This window comes from Morus notabilis, unplaced genomic scaffold (genome assembly GCF_000414095.1).
Source record: "Morus notabilis unplaced genomic scaffold, ASM41409v2 Scaffold124, whole genome shotgun sequence".
NCBI classification, from domain to species: Eukaryota; Viridiplantae; Streptophyta; class Magnoliopsida; order Rosales; family Moraceae; genus Morus; species Morus notabilis.
The window spans coordinates 106,558-128,583 of NW_010361697.1; the positions used below are offsets into that span (position 1 = coordinate 106,558).

The window sequence follows — 22,026 nt, forward strand, 5'->3', positions numbered from 1 at the left end:
TTACTACAGTAAAAAGTTCTCAAAAACAGTCACATCTAATTTTTTTGTTACAGTAAAAAACTCTCACATAAAATCACATTTCAATTCAAATTAAAAACTTAAATCAACGAACTGAACGGACCCTTAAAAATTGAAGTCGTGTGCAAATGTTGTTCGTTGCTTTTCCACGGAAGTGGACAAACCTAGTATCAATCATGTGAGCAGCAATAAGGAATTCAAGACAAAACTAGGCAGTTCAAAGTCAGCTAAAAACAAACTGGGTTTGACCAAGTCTTTATATTCGGCTAAAATGGCCCCAACTAGAAAGCTACTCTCAGCTCAGAATCACTATCATCGTAAGAAAGATATCAATCCTTTTTTTTTTTTTTTTAAGAAGATATATACACTTAGACAATAAGTGAATGGTGTCAAAAAGATATTAACGGTGTATAACTACCCGTACCTTCACCTGGTATGATATTATCTGCTTTGGGTTTGAGCCCGCACAGTTTTTATTTTTGGGTTTAAGGCCTCATACTATTAGGAGGTGGTGTCATTCTTTATAAACCATGACCCATCTTCATCCTAGGCGATGTGAGACTGCACAACTTATCATTTCTTGGCCTTGTGCCTCAAGAGATTGATGGTTGTCACAATCACCCCTCCTCATGGGAGCCCAACGTCCTCGTTGACCACATTTTCGGCTGGGTAGAGGCTCTGCTACAATATGTAACGACCCGCACCTCCATATGGTATGATATTGTCCGCTTTGAGCCTGAGCTCGTACGGTTTTTACTTTTTGGCTACACCCCAAAAGACCTCATACCATTAGGAGGTGGTGTCATTTATTATAAATTAAGATCCGTCTTCATCCTCAGGTGATGTGAGAGTGCACAACTTACCTTTTTTTGACATTGTGCCTCAAAAGATTGATGATTGTCCCACGGTATTTAATATCACACACTAACAAGTAAAGGTGTCATGTAATGTCGGATTCATTAGTCATCTTTTGATTGTGACTCGTAAATAGAGATTCTCTGTACGTAAATTCTTCTCCTAACATAATAAAACAACCCTAAGTTAAACCCTTTCCCATCTTCACTTACCAATTCATCCATTCTACCGAAGAGAACATAGGCCAAAATATGGTCATCAAATAACATGAAATTGCTATTAAATATCCAGAAATAGTAGAAAATAGCCAATATAAAAAGCTTAAGAAAGTATATAGATCAATTTTTAGTTATAAAAATTAATAGGTCATAACTTGTCAAGTTATGGTTCATAATCAGATAAATTATGGACAAACTTGTCAAGTTATGATTCATAGCCATACATGGTTCATAGCCAGACAAGTTATGGACAAAAACAGTAATTTGATATATTTATTAACTTATATAAACTATTGATCTATTAATTTTAATTCATCTCAAATCTTCACTTATTTTCCTCTTTCTCCCTTAAATATCAGCTTTCTGAATATGACCATATATAGAGCTATAACAATTAATTTGAGGACACAAACTGTTAGGTGCTCCTTTCATCGGTCTATCTTACATATGAATGTATGGCCACTTTTCAATGTCGGTACGACATAGTAATTCTAAGCCTGGTCCACTTTCTATGACCTATTTTAAATAAACAAATAAATAAATAAAATTTGGGATTAATTTCATAAATATCCCTAAATTTTATACTATATTTTAACATGCTCCTAAATTTTAAATAGTTCATTTTTCCTTGTGTTATGTACGCATCCTAATTTAAAATACCCAAACATTTATAGAATTAAGAAAATGATGATGTAGTAATAGTACTATTTATACTTTTTATAAATGACTTCTAAATTATTGATGATAGGCTAACTTCCTCCTTCGATTATTACTTTTGTGCCGATTTGTCCTCCTATTTTTAAAAATTAGGAGTAATTTGACACAAAATCAATAATTCATAGTGCATTATAAAATAGCATTAATTCATGGGGTGTTTGAGCCATTTTTCATGCTTTAAAAGGCGAAATGAATCTTTTTTAGAATTTGGGTGTCATGTTTAAACAAAGTATAAAGTTTCAAGGGCATTTATGCAATTAATACTAAAAGTTAAACTAACAAAAAAAATTAGAATGTGCTGTTATTCTCTCTAATTTGAATTTACCTCCTATTTATTCTATTTTTAAACTTGATTATAATTTAATAATACCGTTAATATAATTGGAAAAAAAAAAAAAAAAGGCTTGGTGCCTAGTGTCACTCGTGATTCAGCAGTACCAATGTTTGTTACTCTTACATTGTTCTAACTTCATTTTCCTCTTCTCAAGATTGGTATCCAAAGACAAGCACTCAGAGAACTTTGGTAAGAGAATTTATATCATGCTTTGAATTATAATTCATGATTCGTTACAGTATTTTCTCTTATAAAAAATACACATAAATAAAAAATAATTATAATCTTATGATTCTAATTTATAAACTAAACGTTTTCTCAAATATTTCACATTATCATGGACTCATGTGAAGTTGAAGCTTGTCCCTACTTTCCAACTCGAGATTATCACTTTAAAAAATTTTCTAATTTGTTATTAACGTTTTTTTTTTGTTTGAAACTAACAAAATTTGTGCTAGTCATTTTTGTGCCTTTTCTTATCGCATCAATTTGAAGTTCAAGGTCTTGGATGTATGATAAGATGTCTCTGTACAAGTTTGAAATTTGAATCTTTCTCTTGTGTTACGATCAAAGGTCAATTGAAATGACACAACTTACACTTGCTTTTTGGCCTTTTTTGTTAATCTCTGATAGAGATTTATGGAATTTATCTCTAATAGTTAGAAGGGCATTTAAAAATATTTTCATATAAGAAAAAGCACTCGAGTGTTTTCCTAATTTTAAATGAATTATATTTTTAATAAGGTGCAGAAAGAATACCTTATCAGTAGTACTGTATTATTTTTTATTATGAAATTACATCTGATTCGCATAAAAAATGAAACTTAATGAAAATTTAATGATATAGCGAATATTCAATATAGTCCTATATGTTAGTAAATAAAGGATCTAATCCAGTATGTTGCTGACAAAAATGGATGGAAGCTAGCTGTATTGCAGAATTACACAATTAAATTAGTGCATGTTTTGTTGATATATTTAAATCTATGCTTTTGATTCTGCTATAGTGTTTTCTCCATAAGAAAATTTAAGTAAAAAGAATTTTTTACAACAGTTCTCTTATAAAGTTCTCACTAATGAATCAGAATCACTGACTTGAACGTATGAACTATACGGGTTAACTCTGCATTTATTTCATAAATTTGAACTACTATTTAAAACTTGTTGTTGCAGTTTTTCTCTCATAAAATTTAAATTTCTATTTGTTAGCAAATAAAGGATCTAATCCAGTATGTTGCTGACAAAAATGGATGGAAGCTCGCTGAATTGCAGAAGTACACAAATAAATTAATGCATGTTTTGTTGATATATTTAAATCTATACTTTTTGATTTTGTTATAGTGTTTTCTCTATAAAAAAATTTAAATCAAAAGAATTTTTGACAACAGTCCTCTTATAAAGTTCTCACTAATGAATCAGAATTACTGACTTGAACGTTTGAACTATACGGGTTAACTTTGCATTTATTTCATAGGTTTAAACTACTGTTTAAATCTTGTTATTGTAATTTTTCTCTCATAAAATTTAAATTTCTATTTGTTAGTAAATAAAGGATCTAATCCAGTATGTTGCTGACAAAAATGGATGGAAGCTAGCTGTATTGCAGAAGTACACAATTAAATTAGTGCATGTTTTGTTGATATATTTAAATTTATATTTTTAATTCTGCTATAGTATTTTCTTCATAAAAAAATTTAAATCAAAATTTTTTTTGACAACAGTTTTCTTATAAAATTCTCGCTAATAAATCAAAATCACTGACTTGAACGTATAAACGGGTTAATTCTGCATTTGTTTTATAAATTTAAACTGCTGTTTAAATCTTATTGTTATAATTTTTCTCTCATAAAATTTAAATTTCTATTTAAACATTTTTATTCAAATTTATGCATGAAGCATGTCTTAAGTTTTCCCTCAAATAAAAAAGTTGAAAAGACTGAAAATGCCAGTTTAACTTTTGGAAAATCATCATGACTTTGGTGATTGAGAGCAATAAAACTTTCTAGGTTGGTAGAGAAGAAAAGATGCATTTTAGTCTCTCTCCTTGAGAAATATAGGGCTCAACTCGGGCCTCTTTGTAGGACTTGAAAACAAACTTGGTTGGAGATGAGATTAATTAGGGCCGGCAATTTTAGACACAACACGATGAAACGATACGAAAATGACACGAGATAAATGAGTTTAGACCGCACGATTATTAATTGGGTCGTTAACGGGCTGTCACAAATAACACGAAAATAAACGGGTTGAATTCGTGCCAGCCCGTTTAACACGCTTAACCTGTTTAGTTATACGGGCTATAATCGGGCCGACACGACACGACCCGAACCGACCCGTTTATTAATCCATATATATATATATTTATATTTTTTTTAAGATAAAACCCTAGCTTCTCTAATTCTCTTTCTCTCATTCTCTCATTCTCTCACAGCCCATTTTATTTATATTCTCTCATTTGCATGAAGGGTGTTTGATAAAAGGGTTAACTTAATTTAACACTCTAATTTTTAAATAAGTTATGGCATGTTGATAAAATTACAAAATGCCAATGGACTTGTAGATGGATGATTTATAGATGGACTTGTAGATGGTTGATTACAAAATGCAAACGAGATATCCTATTTCCGAAATGAAAAAGGAGCAATAATGAAGCTATATGCATATGTGTATGAGGAAGCTAAAATTTTTATTAGGACTAATAACTATGAGAAAATTTTAAAGCGTATAATATTATATTTTCAAATTTTCAGAGGGGGCTTTATACCATTTTTAAAAAAATTATTCTTACTTATATATAGGTAAGAAATGAGAGAGAAAAAGGTGAGGGGACTCAAAGCCTTTATTTTCTAAGTGTCTGTGTAGAAATAGGAGTTGTTAGGCAAAATATAAAATAGATGAACAGAGTTGATGAAACTGAAATGACAATTAAAACAACAATAAGAACAGTTAAAAAAAATACAATAATAATGAAAAAGCTGATGAAAGAAAAAAAAAAGTTAAAAAACTATGGCGCTTGCTTTGCAGCATACAACGATTTACTAGTAACAAAGTGAAATAACTATATAACGACTTACTAGTAGCGAAGCAAATGATGGTAGGCTCATGTTTAGCAGTTAGTAGTTAGGGTTTGTTAGGAGGAATTAGGAGTTAGTAGCTCATTAGAGTCGTGGTGATACTGGTAGATTCAAATTTTTATTGCCATTTAATAAAGGGAGAAAGAGAAAAATAGGCCAAGACTTGAGATGAATTAAAATTAATAGGCCAATAGTTTACATAAGTTAATAAATAGGCTAAATTATTGTTTTCGTCCATAACTTGTCTGGCTATGAACCATAACTTGATAAGTTTGTCCATAACTTATCTGATTATGAACTATAACTTGACAAATTATGACCTATTAATTTTTATAACTAAAAATTGACCTATATACTTTCTTAAATTTTTCATGTTGGCCTATTTTCTACCATTTTCCTTTAATAAAGAGCAATTTCTTATGTGATATTTTTTCAAGAATTAGTTAAGTTGCTAATATTGGTATCAGAGCAGTAACAGTCCATAGCAAATCTTTCCCACGAACCGTGGCCCACATATCTAATTCCCCTACTTCAAGAGGATGTGGAAGCATTGAGAAATCGACTTGGTCTGGTGCACCAGAGAGAGGGAAGGAGAATTTTTGAGAAAAGAAAAATGTTTTGAAATTTTGATATAACTCAAATGAGGAGTAGTAGATGATATGATAATTTTATCTCTTCCTATGTGGGATAGGAATATTGACCTCTTTCCCATGTGCCACAAGAGAGATTTTTTTTTTAGTTTCCTATCTTTATGGGAGCACATTAAAAATCAATTATCCGTTCATCCGTTAACTATTTTGAGCAAATGAAAATATTATTTTAGTTTCCTCAAAGCAAAGAATATAAATTCTTATTGACTCGTCACTAACACAAAATGAGTTATACTCAAAATCAAACCTTAAAATGATACCTCAAAATAGGTTATCAAACCATTTTTCCAACATGAATACACAAGTTGCATTGGTGCGGGTTCCGTTTATACTCTTACCCTTAGAAATGTTTTTTTTTTTTTTTTTTTTTTTTTTTTTTTCCCCCTTAAAAATTTTTTTTTTTTTTTTTTTTTTTTTTTTTTTTTTACCTCCCAAACCTAAAAATTTACTTAAATATTTTTAAAAATTTTTAATTGCATCTCATGCTTGACTTTTAAGTGTGTTTATTATTTAAAGTTTAAACCCTAAATAAACCCATGTCCTTTTTAAGAATCTAAGCTTTAAAAAGTAAAAATACATAAAAGAGACAAAACTTGAAATATATATATATATATATATTGTTGTGTAGTAATTTTAATTTCATTCACACCGGAAAAAAAAAAAAAAAAAAGTCATGGCTCGCTGTAGAAGGGAGGCCAAATACTTGCATAGTTTTTTTTTTTTTTTTTTGGGGAATTTTTAAAAATAACATCAATAAAGTAACACTATTTTATTTATACCATTGTTATTAAATTTATCTCATACCACTAATGATCTACAAGTTGTCTTTTTATAATGCAAATTATATTTTGTAACCTGCATGTTATTTTTCTTGACCTGCAGACTGTTTTTCATAACCTGCAGGTTATCACTTCGTATATTACAAGTTTTTTTCTGTAGTGACATTAAAATTTATGTAGTTACATAAATAATAGAGTTAAAAAAAATAATGGTTAAACTTGAAATTCTTTTTTTTATTTTTTTTTTTCGAGTCAAGGCCCAAATACATGCATAGTTGCACCAACCTTGACGAGCACTTACTAATCTCTAATTTGTATTTGTTGTGTTTTTAGTAGATACCTTAAGCAGTTTTGCTCATGGAACTGAGAACTGGAAAAAAAAAAAAGTTTTTTTTTTTTTTTTTTACAAACATTCTTTAGCTACCCTGCCAATATACTTGTCAATTAACAAGTTGATATAAAACATGGAATCTTTGGTGCAATACCCGAAAGACAAGGACGTTTGGTTTATGTATTTAGAATTATGATTCAGAACTATTCTCATTTTATGTGTATTTTTTGTGAGAGAAAATACTGTAGAAAATCATGAATCATAATTCAGAATTAAGAATGAATATAGGAAACAAACATGTAATGATCTTAGCCTCTTCACTACTGATATAGATTTCTTCCACAATCCCTCCATTAATATGCAGGCAATATTATTCCAAGTTACGTACCATCATTAAAATAGCTGTGGGAATTAAAAAACCAGATACTATTTGCTTGTTCTTCTTACCTAGCTAGTTGTTGACCTTGACCAAGTCTTCTATATCATGACAACGAAAAAAAAAACTAGATTTCATTGCATCCAAACTTGACTGACATAAATATATATATATATATATATATATTCATCTTTATCAATTTGGCCCTTTTAGTCAATTTTTATGTGGTCATGGATGGAGACTGAAGATGTTAAAAGTTTTGTTATGCAGAGAATAGTGCATTTCACAACAAACCTCTTGACGGGTCCAAACCCATTTTTAATTGGTAGATTTGATGCCACATTTTTATAGCATATTGATGAATATTATAATACCCTAACATTATCTTCTCCCACCAAATAAAAGACCTCAATAATTAATCCCATACTATGGATTTCTCTAACAAATGGGTCCACTTTTGTACTGCTGGATTCAATTTCTTGCTAGTAGTATATCATTGGGAGTTTTTTTTTTTTTTTTTTTTTTTTTTGCGAATAACAACAATATTATTATTTTATTTTAATAAATAATAGCAACAGTATTATCATCTCCACTATAATGTATTTACAAACTTTCAAGTAAACGTTTAATAGGTCAAAACTCTTGGCTAAGCACCTTCTTTAAGTTCAAGGTCAAAGTGACCCAAACTCACGGTGTTGTTCCTTTTCAAACCGTGTTAATATTCCTGCTTTGAATAATTCAAACAATATTGTACAAGACTTTTTGACACATTTGGGAAAAATGGTATAAATGGGAAGAATTTTGTAGTAGAATATGAAAATATCTTTTGGTAGGGTACAGTTTTATTAAATATATGCTTGGCGAAAAACAAAATAAATTGTTGTTCTTTTACTTCTATAGCAACCCGAAGATCCGATTAAAATTTTATAGAGAAAATTAATGAATTTGCTCCTTCAACTTATTCTTTTTATATCTTATCTTGTAGATATATAAGAAGAGAGAATAGCTTGTTTTGATTTTTGCACTTAATTGCTTGGCTACTTTTCTTTTTTCTTTCTTTCTTTTTTCAATCTTGTATTTAAGTGCTTTCTCATTAAAAACTTTTCCACTAATTTGCCCATCAACACAATTTTTTTTTTTCAAATATAACCCGAATTCAACATTTCTTCACACCATACTTTAAAATGTCATTTTTTTTTTCAAATGCATCCTAAATATATATATTTTTTAATTTACCCTTTTGCATCAAATGCTTTCTTTTTTTTTTATTTTTTATTTTCTCAAATAAATTCAACTTTTAAATCTTTAAATACTCTTTACTTTACACACACACACACACATATATATATATATATATATATAATAGGAAAGATGCATTTGTTTTTGGACTTTATTTTTTACCATCATCATACATAATATGAAATGGTATTTGATGACTTTCTAATGAGTTTACACTTTTATTTTTTTTTACAGTTTCATTGTTTGTTCTTCAATTTGAAAAATATTAATTAAGTTGACTATATACGTATTCATGTTTGTAACAATGAAAACATTTGTTAGCATGTTATACATGTTTAAGTTCAACTCAAACTATAAGTTGAATTATTTATATACTTATTTATATTTATTTTAATAAAAAAATAATTAAAACAAATAATTATAGGTATTGTCTTTAGTCCGGTTCCCGGATTGGAGCCGCACATAGAATAAAAAGGCGATTGGCCATGCCCACAGTATGAAAAGTGGACTGATATTGACTTAAAAGTTAATGTATCAGAGGGAAGTTAAGCATGTGATGACACTTATAGGAGTTAACATGGTTGAGGTCTGAGTAAGAAACAATAATATAAAAATGAGTTGAAGGCCATATTAGTCATTTTACATCTATTAGAAAATGTACAAAGGCTTAAAAAAATTGACAAATTGATAAATTTACTAGATAGACAAGATTGTAAGGCCAGATACCTATTAGTGTACATTTGTACCAAAGAAAGTGTATTTAAAGAAGTAAAACGTTGTAACATAGACCCGTTCATTTTATCGATTTGAGTTTTGCTATAATAGAAAGTTATCAGAAACAGTTACATTTAATTTTTTTGCTATAGTAAAAAGCTCTCACATAAAATCACATCTCAACTCAAATTAAAAACTCAAATCAGCAAATTAAACGGGGTTAGTTTTGTGTTTAATAAGAGGAGACATATAACTAGGCGTGTATCTCAGAAGCACAGCCTTAATGTAACAAATTTAATACGAGTTAAACAGTTAACCTTAGTTTAATGATCCCATATTTTGGGCTTCCAAAAAAAAATACAAACTTTACCGTGCATTTAATTAAACAAATATAAATGAGTAGAAATAATATGTAGAAGGCATAATGAAACGAGCATAGAGTAATGCTGGGAGTAATATACACATAGATATTCATTTAACTCAATAGTGGGAAGTAAGTAATTAGTAAACGAGGATAGCAAAATATAGAAAATATTGAAATTAATTAGTAGTAGTAAAAGTAAACAACCTTGTGATTGTTAAATTTAATTGAGTAAAATCAAAACAGAAAAGTATTAGGAAGACTACTCCATACTTAATATAAAAGCGTAAATCATTTTTTTGGTTTCATTACCACGCTTCGTTACTTTTTTTTCACCGTTTATTTATTTATTTTTACTTTCTTTCTTTTTATTTTTTATTTTTAAGGACTTTTTTTTGGTACGCTAATATATCTGTAAACCAACTTTTTTGTTTTTTAAATTTATATAAAATCACGTAAAAATAAAAAAGTACGTAAATTTAATAGTTAAAAAAACTCAACCTACTGATACATCAGTCGTACAAGAGAATCTCCCTTATTTTTAAAGCTATCCTCCAATTTCTCTCTCTCTCTCTTTCTCTATCTTCTCTACTTTTTAAGTTCTTATCTTTTTTGCCTAATTGTACGTATTTCTTTTCTCTAAAGTAGCCCTCATAAATATATTTCTTTTTTATTTTCCATTCAAATAATTTCTTTTCATAAATATTCTTGTTTATTTTTTTAAATCATCTTTCTTTAATAAAACGTTTCGTTAGTGAGTTTTTTTCTTTTTTTTTAATTTTCATTCTATTTTCTCTCTCTTTTTTCTCATCCCCTTCTTTTCATTCCTTTTCTTTTTGTCCTATTATACATTTTTTTTATTTCTCTAAATGAGACTCTAATAAATATGTTTTTCATTCTTATCTATACAATCTAGCATGCGTACGCGTACAATTTCAACTAATACGTGTAAATGTGGTAATAAAGCATTATGATTAAGCATATGAATTGACCTACTTTACCTAGACAAAGATAATAACTGAACCTAAATTTCATACCAAACGATGTTTTAAAATGCATACAAAATCAATGGAACAAAGTAAAAAAAAAAAAAAAAAGTATAAGTATGATGTCGTCACGTTTGATATATTAAAATATTACCATCACATTTTAAAAGATACCATTTTAGTACCCTGAAATCAATTTTTTAGAACAAATATTAATAAGTGATATTTTCATTCTCTTTTCCTAATTTCAGATCAAATATTTTGATGCCCGAAAATATTAGTTAATGTTATCCCTGTGTCCAAATATAAATACATGACATTTTCAGTTTTTCTTAATTTCTAAACTATTAAATAAAAAGAAAAAAACAGTATATAAAAGGACATTTCTACTTTAAAATTTATCCAACATTTTTTCTATGACCTTTTCATTTTAACAAATGTAACGTTAGTATTAACTGCCTATTAACAATCAAATGAGATCTCTATTCCTAAATAATTAGAAATAATGTCATAGTAATTGAAACAAAAACGTGAGATACAACTTATAAAATTACTCCCCACGTGGGACTCAAATAGTTTGATTAATAACCGTTATAACTATATCGATGTATATGATTGTGTATATAATATCAAGTGAATAGGCAATTTAAAAAGAAAATGAACATATAATATATGTCTAAGAGGCGCAATTTGTGCGATAAACATAAACATGAATGAAACTGACAGAGATGATTATGAATCAAGCACTTCTCTTCTATTAAAACAACACCAAGATATACTTATACTCATTTTAAATTGCATTTAATATTACTAGAGCCTACGTTATTTGTCAAATATTTTATGGCCCGTTCGATTCGCTAATTTGAGTTTTTAATTTGAGTTGAGATGTGATGTTGTGTGAGAACTTTTTATTGTAACAAAAAAATTAAATGTGACTGTTTTTAAAAACTTTTTACTGTAATAAAATTTAAATTCTAAACTCGAATCAGCGAAATGAACAGAAACTTAATAGTCCTTACTCCTCTATAAACTATTACATGCTCTTAACTTGCCCTTATAAAAATCTAGCCTTTAATGTTTTCATCCAATGGTTCAAAACAATTGCCTGACTTATCAGCCAGTTTTGGATTGTCGGATGCAAGACTCTTCCAATAATTATAATTGTTTTGTACAAATAATTTTTTTAATAAAAAAATGTATGCAAATTGTAAAGTAAAGGAAAAAAAAAAAAAAAGAGTTACAAATGAGGACGTACCTCAGCCAAGTCTCTCATGCTAGTTAATGTAAGAAGTAATATTCATACATACAAATAAAACTTATTTTTTTTTCAAAATTTCTAATGGGGCCACCAACTGTCTACAGTCAGGTCAAAGAATTTAAGGTCCATCTTTTTATAATTCAAATCACAGTTTAAATTTTATTGTTAAAATATTTTATCTTATAAAAATTTAAATTTAAATTTTATATTATAATATTTTTTTCTCATATATACAACTTAAAATCTCAACTTAAATTATAAAATAAACATATCCCAAAGTCCACCACAAATTAATATTAAAAAATATATTAAAAATTAAAAGAACTTTCTCTAATAGGTCGGCTTATCAATATAATCGGTTTCTGATCTTTAAATTTAATTAAAATCACATTAAATTAAAAAAATATACAATACAAATAAATTTTTATACTGATATAAGAGTTAAATAGTAAAAAATTATCAATATTTTATTTTTTCTACTCTCACGCGGAGAATCTCCAAAAAAAAAAAAAAAAAAAAAAAACTATCAAGGCTTAAGACCCTTGGAAAAAAATGTGAAAAGAAATATATATTTAAATTTAGTTGTTGTGTCTTCCTGTGGACCCCCAGTATTTCCAGTTCTTATTTTTATTAGTATGGCCACGTCCGAAAATTTAAATATTTGGAAATTAAAAACGAAAAAGAAATTAAGAAACCGATAAAATCAGTTTATTATTAATTACTTGAAGGGTTATTCAAATTAGGACGAAGAGGCCTTCAAATTAAAATGAGAAGAGTGGAAAATTGTAGATAAAGATAATAAAACGGTTTTTTATTTTCAAAGAATTAAAAAAAAAAAAAGAGATTTTTTTCTAGTTTTTTATATATTTTAGTTAATAAAGCCGTTTTTGCAATCATTACATATTTTATTAAAAGAAAATCATTTTATTAATCTTTTTCTTTTCTTTCTTCCTCATTTATTATCTATTTATCTTCTACCATTCAATTTCGTTCTCTCTCTCTCTCCCAGTTTCTCTCTCTATATCTCTCGTCGGATTGATCGCCGGACCTCTTACCGTCGGATATATCGCCGGCATTTCGTTGATCGTGTTCAGATGACTCTCAGTACGGACTCACCGACCGTGAAATTTCTCGGCGATTCATCTCCGAATTCGAAAGCGGTAAACTTCTTCTCGAAAACCTTGATTTTCAGATCTGTGCTCGTTTTCAGTTCCGATTGCGATTTGAATTTCTGATGCGAAAATTAGCGAGCGATGATTAGCGGATGAATCGCAAGTCCCCGGTTCTGATTTATTGGGGATATAGAGTTCTTTATGCATGTTGATCCATTATTTGGAAGAATCGGCACTTGATTTTAATCCGATCTCAAGCTCCATAACTGAAATTATAGGTTTAGTGTTAGGTTTAGGGTTTGTTATATAGGACAGTTTAGAAGAAATGTTCAGGAAAATTATGAAAGGTCGGAAGCCCTCCAAGTCCGACGCCAATGATCCTTCGCTGTTCGGTTACGGCCTGCCGGCGAATCGCAACTCCGGTTCGGTCACGACCACGAATGTGATTGTGAACCACGCATCACGCGCTGGACCGGTCGTGGTGGGGCCCAATTCCGCCACAGTAACGGGATTAGCCGTTGTGCCGCCGTCGGGCACGGTGGAGCCTCTTCCCATGTTCCGGGATGTCCCGGTCTCGGACCGCCAAAGCTTGTTTCTTAGAAAGTTGCAGATTTGCTGCTTCCAATTTGACTTCTCGGACACGCTTAAATCCGTTAGAGAGAAGGAAATCAAGCGGCAAACTTTGATGGATTTGGTTGATTTCATACAGTCCGGGTCGGGGAAGATCACTGAGACTTGTCAAGAGGAAATGATCAGGATGATCTCAGTAAATATTTTCCGGTGTTTGCCGCCGGCATCCCACGAAAATACAGGTCAAGAGGGCGGTGATCCCGAAGAGGAGGAACCGTATTTGGAGCCCTCTTGGTCGCATTTGCAGCTTGTGTATGAGTTGCTTCTTAGATATGTCGTGTCGTCTGATATTGATACCAAGGTTGCTAAACGGTATATTGATCACTTATTTGTATTGAAGCTACTGGATTTGTTTGACTCTGAGGATCCACGGGAGCGCGAGTACTTGAAGATGATTCTTCATCGGATATATGGAAAGTTTATGGTGCACAGACCTTTTATTAGGAAGGCAATTAACAACATTTTCTATCGGTTTATATACGAGACAGAGAGGCATAGTGGGATTGCTGAGCTTTTGGAGATTCTTGGGAGTATAATTAATGGGTTCGCGTTACCAATGAAGGAGGAACATAAGCTGTTTCTTGTTCGGGCGCTCATACCACTGCATAAGCCTAAGCCAATTGCGGTGTACCATCAGCAGCTGTCCTATTGCATTACCCAGTTTGCAGAAAAGGATTTTAAGCTGTCGGATACGGTTATAAGGGGCCTGTTGAAGTACTGGCCAGTGACTAATTGTCAGAAGGAAGTTCTCTTCCTTGGAGAACTTGAAGAAGTGCTGGAGGCAACACAATCTGCAGAATTTCAGCGCTGCATGGTTCCCCTTTTCCGACAAATTGCTCGCTGCCTTACCAGCTCTCATTTTCAGGTTTGTGACATTCCAACTTACTTTTTGATGGATTATGTTTATGTTTGCACTTTGAACTGTGCCTGGGGTTGTTAGTTATTCCTTTTGGCACACTTGTTATGAATTTTCTGAACTTCGCACTGCTAAGTTATTTGAGACAAGTGGCTATTATGATTCTTCTCACTCGTCTGTTTCTCCATTTTGCCTAAAGCTTTATTGCAATCAATTGTTGTTACTTTCTTTCTGCCTTACGCATATTTTCAGAGTGTATTCTATTTGTACCCTGCTCTTTCAGTTGCAGTTTCATAATAGAGGGTTTTTCTTTTTTTAAAAAAAAAGGCTTTTTAATTATTATTATTTTTGCTTCCATTCGTCGTAGAGCATTTGTTAGTTGAAAGCATAAGACAGCACAATCTGTTATTAGTGTGACATTTGGATCCATTTATGCTCACTGATTAACGTCGTGCAAACTTATTCATTACTTTTACTCTTTTTGGACAGACGTTTTTGTCTCTTATCCGTTTAAACCCTAAAGCTAGAACTTCTTAACCAGTATTTTTGTTTGACACTTATTCTTATCAATTCGTGGTATTGCTGATGCAAGTCCTTATGTGAGTCATGAGTGATACCCTGCCAGATAGGAGAATAGTTTAGTCCGTGACTCGTGGAAGGACAAAAACAGCCTTGCCCCAAGTTTCTTTTGCTCCTTTTGTTTTGGAGAGAGAGAGAGAGAACCACATTGATGCCCATAAGATTAGTTTGAAACTTTGAATCTACTTTAGGGGAAATATTCTCGTTCTTAGATTCCATTTTGGGCGGCTTGAGCTGCCAATCTCTCGGTGACACTGAAATGGGTGTTTTTCAAAGCTTCTATATTGCCTTTTGAAATAGGATTGCACTGAACAAATTCTTGATGCATATAGCTGGTGCATATCCATACTTTAGTTGATCAATATATGAAATCTCTTGCATATGTGAATTACTTACCGTATTAATGACTAATTACCAGTCAATCCGGTGTGGCCATTGTAGGTGGCGGAACGAGCCCTGTTTTTGTGGAATAATGAGCACATAGTGAGCTTAATTGCTCAGAATCGGAATGTCATATTGCCAATTATTTTCGAGGCGTTGGAAAGAAATATCCAGAGCCACTGGAACCAGGCGGTTCACGGGCTTACCGTCAATGTTCGGAAAATGTTCTTGGAGATGGACGCTGAGTTGTTTGAAGAGTGCCAAAGAGGGCACGCCGAGAAGGAGGCCAAGGCCAGAGAAGTTGAGGAGCAGAGGGATTTGACATGGAAGAAACTTGCAGATGTGGCTGCTCAGAGAAGAGGAGAGGACATGATCACAGTTTGACTCAAATTACTTGAGACGGACAAAAACTTGTGACAAAATAGGAAAGAAAATTCAAGCAACATCTTCAATCTTTCTGCTCCTCCCATTTAGATGGTATTCTTTTTTAGTTTTTTTTTTTTTTTTCCACTCTTATCTTTATATTTTTTTTTCCTTATATCTCAACTCCGATTATTAAACATATCGGAGAAAGCAGCGATAAATGTAATTTATAATGTACGAAATTTGTTAGAAACAAGCTGCAGGTTAAGAATGATATTGTGAAAATATATTTTGTATTTTTTTTTCTCTCTCATTTTGGTTCCTATCCATTTATAGGACTTGAGCAGTTTAAAGGTCTCCTCCACTATAATAAAATTAATTTATAATCTCTTTTTGTTTGTGCAAAAAATCACGGTTCTTTCTTTAATCTAGAAGATCAAAGAAAAAGCAGCAGCATGAATAAAGCTTTCTTCCTAAAAGAATAAAATTAAAAAGAAAACGAGCAAAACAATTATAACGAGTTCTAGAAGTAACTAAGGTCCCGTTCACTTCGTCAATTCGAGTTTAGAATTCGAGTTTTGCTACAGTAAAAAGTTCTCAGAAATAGTCACATCTAATTTTTTTGCTACAGTAAAAAGCTCTCACATAACATCACATCTTAACTCGAATTAAAAACTCGAATCAGCGAACTAAACGGGCCCTAAACAAACTTGTTACGAAAAACAATAGATAGGACTATAGTTTTTCAACCACCTATAAAATTAGATGTACATTCACAATTTTTTTTTTTTTTTAAGTTAATATTATACAAGATTGATTAAAGGATCTAATCAGGATGTGCTGATAAAAAAAATTATGTTAGCTGCGTCTAGTAAAATGAAACTTCGATAATTTAAAAAAGAAATACAACTTTGATGACCCAAAAAAAAAAAAAAAAAGCAAGACGTTTGGTAAATTATTTTTCAAAAATGCTTTGAATCAAAAGCAAATTGTGTTGTTCAACTATATATTAAATTTGATATAGAGGTGTATAGTAACCAAAATAGATATATTTTTATTAAAACAACGCGTTACTTCTTCATTTGTTTTTTTTTTTTCCAATGATATCTAATGAGTACTGAAATTATTTGAATGAAAAACGTATAGTACGTTTTTTTTTTTTTTTTGAAGAAGAAAGCGTATAGCATATTAAAAACTGAAGAATTTAAAGAGAAATACAAGTATTTCTCAAGAAATTTTATTTAAAAAATGTTTATATATAGTTTTTAATTTGTTACATATGGAAACAAAATACAAGGATTTGGAATTATAATTTATTGTTAAAATACTTTAATAAATTCAAATAATCATTTGTTAAGTTTCATTATTGGATGTTAATTTTGTGATCAAAAGTTTTACCAAATACCTCAATGTACATTGTTTAATAACAAAAGATATTGTATAGTATCAGATGTATTAAATACCGCCCGATAATAAAGAGTAATTTTTAAAAATACCATTAGTCCATATATTTTTATTTTTTAAATTAGAATTAGTCAAGTAGTAAATTTTTTTAAAAAGAATACTTTTATTAAATCATATATTTTTTAGCAATAGTAAATCATGTATTTAAAAAGATAAAATATATAATTTTTTCCATAATAATTTTGATAATAAAAGATAGGTCTGGAGCCCATAATTTAAATCTATCATTTATTAGTGATGACGCTCCAATTTTCTTAATACTAAATTAAAATCAATCTTCAAGATTCAGGGAAAAAAAAATTCTCAATCTTCAAGAACATTCCAAACAAGCCCTTTGTAATTTTACATAAATTTCTAATTTTTAGATTTTAGAGTTAAACCTGTTGTTTGGTTGAGGGCTGCGAAACCACAAGTGTTTGTAGTGTTTAGAGTCCCCTGCCTCTCTATCCAATACTATCCATCTCTCTCTCTATATATATATATATATATATATCAAATTTCTGGGGCTTATCTTGGCCAAGCTTCAAACAAGAAGAAGCAGAAGAAGAAGAAGAAGAAGAAAGGTCATGTCTCGAAAAGGGGGACCCACAACTTCACTTGCAAAGGACGTTCCATGGAGAGCCTCGTCCGTAAAGCCAATCCCCAAAATCCACCACTCCCCAATTCTCCGCGTCCCCAATAACCCCACTTCCAACTACGCCATTTCCATCATCAAGGTCCCAACTTTTTCTCTTCTCCTCACTTCTTTCACTTCTTTTCTTCATGGGTTTTTCTTAATTTTCTCATTTATTTTGTTTATAGAAAGATAATCCTATCGGAAATGGGTTTGCCACTGAAGCCGTGGTGGAATCAGCTGGACCCGATTGTATCGTCCCCGGTCAGACTACGCCGCTCAAATTGCTCGGCCTCAAGGTAATAAATCAAAATATGTCTTATTTAATGTATTTCTGTTTCCAAATTCCAATTTCTTTCAATTTTGAAGCTTTTTTTGATGGGTGTGCTATAATGTTCTGTGGACTTATTTTTGTTTTGCAGTCTTTTAATTTTGCCCATCTTGTAGCTTTTGTTAAGCCAGGGCATTATTGCGGAACTGAACTGGCTAATATGTTTGCAATAGAAAATAAATATATTTAAAAAATAATAGCGTCATTCTTTTTGTTACTTTCGTCGTTGCTTTTTACATTCACACGTGAAGGCCACTGTCACATTTTTTGTTTAAATAATAATATGTCGTGTTAATAGAATTCACGTGTCAAACTATGAACAGAGAGTAACAGAAAGAATGAACCTAACATTTTCTCAATATATTTTGTATTTTGTGTTCCTCTGGGTTTATTGAGTTTGTGTAGAAGCTTGCTTATAGGATCCTAATGTTAGCATTAAAAATCCTTTGTTCCTACCATCTGATAGCAATAAGAAAACAAGAGGAAGAACAAAAATAAAGAAGATTTACAGTGATTCACTCTCAGTGTGAGAGTTATGTTCACGGCAGAGTTTCACTACAAGAAGTACAAAGAACGAAGCACAATCCTCTTTATACTCATGCCTGTATCAGTCTTTCTGTTTTTCTCTACAGAAAATGGTTGCTTTAAAAGTCCCTTACATAGCACGAGAATTGGGACAAACCAATACAAATGTTGAATACTTGAAATGCTCATGAAAATTCACACAACTCGGCAGCTAATTGTGCTTCTCATGACTTGTGATAATTGATATTCTCATCAGTTGTATTATTTGTGTTGTGTTTAGGATGAAATTCATAAGGAATACATCTCAAATTAATTAAGGTGCTATGTTAAATTTGGATTTTGGGCTTATTATTATTGTGTTGTTGCTCGATGGTTTGCTTCTTGTGTCTTGTTGTTTTGAATTCAGGTGTGGCCGATCGATGTTAACCTGAAATTTTTGGAACCGGTTGGGCGAGAGCTTAAGTTGATTGGAAAGGTAAAACTCTGATTTGTTTTCTTTGGTGACAAACTTATGAGAACAACCTTTGTTCATCAATTAAGAGGACATAATTTGCTGAACGCCTTAAAATAATTTGTTTTAGCACTATTCGCTTGAAAACCAGAGGGTTGTGGAAAGATAAAATTGAACAGGGATGTGTGCACATCATGTTTGTCAAAACAAAGTTTCAAGAGAAAGAAGTTGCATAAGAAAGTGATCGCGGGCTAGCTCTTTAGCATAAGATCTTTGCTTTTCGATATTTTCTGTATGTTGTGGTTGTCTTTTCTAATTTCTCAGCCATTACGTTCTTAGTTTTTGGCGTTGATCTTATGATGAATGCATTTGTTATCTCTTATGCTGCAGTTCATGGATGATGCTGTCAACCTTATGAACAAATCGTTTATAGATCGTTAATGGCACGGACTTCCGGCTATGAAAAAGACAGGTCCCTGAACAGTTTTGGATCAAGTTTTTTGTTTGTTGTTATTATTCTTGTGATCAACATGAAAGCGTAACTAGGAAGAGTAGCTATAATATAAAGGAGATCTGTCTAGCCTTTGTTTCTTGCTTATGCTTTCTGAGGCTTATCACTCTTGTTTTGGCTATAATTGTTCCGTATAAGTTTTCTTGTTAAATATTTATAATAAGGAAATACCTTTATTATGTAAAGTTCAAATACATGTTTGCTGAAGCAAGTTCGAGTTGCACTCTAGTTTTCGTATTTTCAAGCCCCGTTCACTTCGCTGATTCGAGTTTAGAATTCGAGTTTTTTTACAGTAAAAAGCTCTCACAAACAATCACATCTAACTTTTTTACTACAGTAAAAACTCTCACATAAAATCACATCTTAACTCGAATTTTAAACTCGAATCAGCGAACTTTCTGAAGATTTCCCATCAAAATTCAAGTTTCTGCAACTCCTTCCCATCATACTGGATGGTAGTAGACAGATAATAATGTTTACATGTCCAACCAAAATATAAGTGAACTATTGTGATATGATGAAGATGATTAAGGAACACTTGGGATACACTAGAAATAAATCCAAATACGTTGTCCAATTGCTGTTCTAAGATAATATGATGTCATTTTCTGGTTGAGCAGTGACTTTTGGGAAAAAAAAAGAATAATAATAATGAAAACTGTAGTGATTAACATGGAGAAACATACGTGATCATCAGCATATATCAAGGTCACATTTGATCCATATAATAGATTTAGAAAAAAAAAAAAAAACAAATAATATAGGAGCATAGAAAATCTACTCAAAGATTCAAATCTTGGTCCCCTTTCCTGCGTACCTACTAAAACATTATCTTGTCGTTTATCTTTACTATTCTATAGCTCCTCCTCTGCTAACTTTCCATAACCGGTAGAGACAAATCTATCTCTAAACTTCAATATTTTAAACATAATTAGTGATCTTCTTTGTGTCATGAAGGCCAACCTTGGAAAATGAAGCCAACAAAACAAAGGTGACGCAACAAACAAAGATAGAACTGCATACATATCCCATATCCTTAGCTTAAGGAGAAATTATTGGTGACATTCATGTGTTGATTGGCCTAAATATTAATTGGATTATAAAGCTTAATAACACTTCCGAGTGGGGGTGGTCTAGCGGTAATGGACTAACATGTTGGGTCTATGGTTAAAAATTTAAATATTGGGCGACTCACGTTGAGGATCTTAAATACGAAGGTTTGTGTCTGCTAATTTAGTACTCGATTTAGAGTTTCTGGGACCACAACTCTACGTACCTTTATTGCCAGCACATTCAGTTTAGAGACAGAGTCTTGTCAGTGTTTGGAGTCCTTTTTGTAACGTCCAACGATATGCGAAACCCTGCTGCCCCTTTCCAGACTTTTATTTTTTTTTTAAAAAGTCCTTATTAACACAAATATTATGTAAGCCAAATGGATTGGTGGAGTTCCCACAAACTAGTGTTGTCCACCTAGCAACTCTTGCCAAGCGAGTGTTTCTGGTCACTCTCTTTTCTCTATTTCTCTCGATCTCTTTTTGGCTTTTTTTTCCCCACCAAATCTTTGCCACACTTTTTTACATATAAAAGGGACTTTAGAACTCACCACTTTGTCGCAAAACAAAATGGCATACCAAGAAATAGCCATGCAAAGAGAAGAAGGAGAAGAACTGCGCAAAGGGACTTGGCTTGAAGAAGAAGATGAGAGACTCATCTCTTTTGTGCAACTTTTGGGGGAGCGAAGATGGGATTCTTTAGCAAAAGCTTCTGGTATTTTTCTTGATGATTAATAGTTCACAAAACTACATAATATAATGAAACATATTATTGAATATGTTTTTGCAAATTGCAGGTCTGAAAAGGAGTGGTAAGAGTTGTAGATTAAGGTGGTTAAACTATCTTCGGCCGAATCTAAAGCATGGCCAAATCAGTATTGAAGAGGAGAATATCATCCTTGAACTTCATGAAAGATGGGGTAACAAGTAAGGTTCTTTGATACTATTTAAGCTTCAAAAGTACTACTTTCACAAAGCCACCACTGCTGATCTTTAAGTATTGCTTACGTTTTCTTTTAGGTGGTCGAAAATCGCTCGAAGGTTCCCTGGAAGAACTGATAATGAGATAAAGAATTACTGGAGAACTCACTTGAGAAAGAAACTAGCACAAGGTCAAGAAGGTGCAGGAACTATTTCTATACACTTTTTTTTTACTAGTGTATAATTGGTATTATTGACTGATCATTATCTACTCAAAAATAAAAAAATTTCTGTCCTTCAGGAAAATCCCAGTATGAATTAGAGAAG

At 31.4% G+C, this 22,026-nt stretch overlaps 3 protein-coding genes across 3 annotated transcripts; all 3 read left to right on the top strand.

Annotated features, from left to right (window-relative positions):
• The first annotated feature begins 12,923 nt into the window (after nucleotides 1-12,923).
• On the top strand, nucleotides 12,924-16,138 carry LOC21405380 (serine/threonine protein phosphatase 2A 57 kDa regulatory subunit B' beta isoform). Its single transcript, XM_010100501.2, has 2 exons — nucleotides 12,924-14,517; nucleotides 15,529-16,138. Exons 1-2 carry the CDS (start codon nucleotides 13,348-13,350, stop codon nucleotides 15,850-15,852), a joined length of 1,494 nt encoding a protein of 497 aa, XP_010098803.1. The 5' UTR covers nucleotides 12,924-13,347; the 3' UTR covers nucleotides 15,853-16,138.
• A 1,516-nt stretch (nucleotides 16,139-17,654) lies between these two features.
• Nucleotides 17,655-19,905, top strand: LOC21405381. The gene is made up of 4 exons (XM_010100502.2): nucleotides 17,655-18,011; nucleotides 18,097-18,207; nucleotides 19,171-19,239; nucleotides 19,606-19,905. The coding sequence occupies exons 1-4, from the start codon at nucleotides 17,862-17,864 to the stop codon at nucleotides 19,654-19,656; spliced, it is 381 nt and encodes a 126-aa protein (XP_010098804.1). The 5' UTR covers nucleotides 17,655-17,861; the 3' UTR covers nucleotides 19,657-19,905.
• Nucleotides 19,906-20,711: 806 nt separating this feature from the next.
• On the top strand, nucleotides 20,712-22,026 carry LOC21405382 (transcription factor MYB27). Its single transcript, XM_024167239.1, has 4 exons — nucleotides 20,712-21,493; nucleotides 21,576-21,705; nucleotides 21,799-21,899; nucleotides 22,012-22,026. The coding sequence occupies exons 1-4, from the start codon at nucleotides 21,349-21,351 to the stop codon at nucleotides 22,014-22,016; spliced, it is 381 nt and encodes a 126-aa protein (XP_024023007.1). The 5' UTR covers nucleotides 20,712-21,348; the 3' UTR covers nucleotides 22,017-22,026.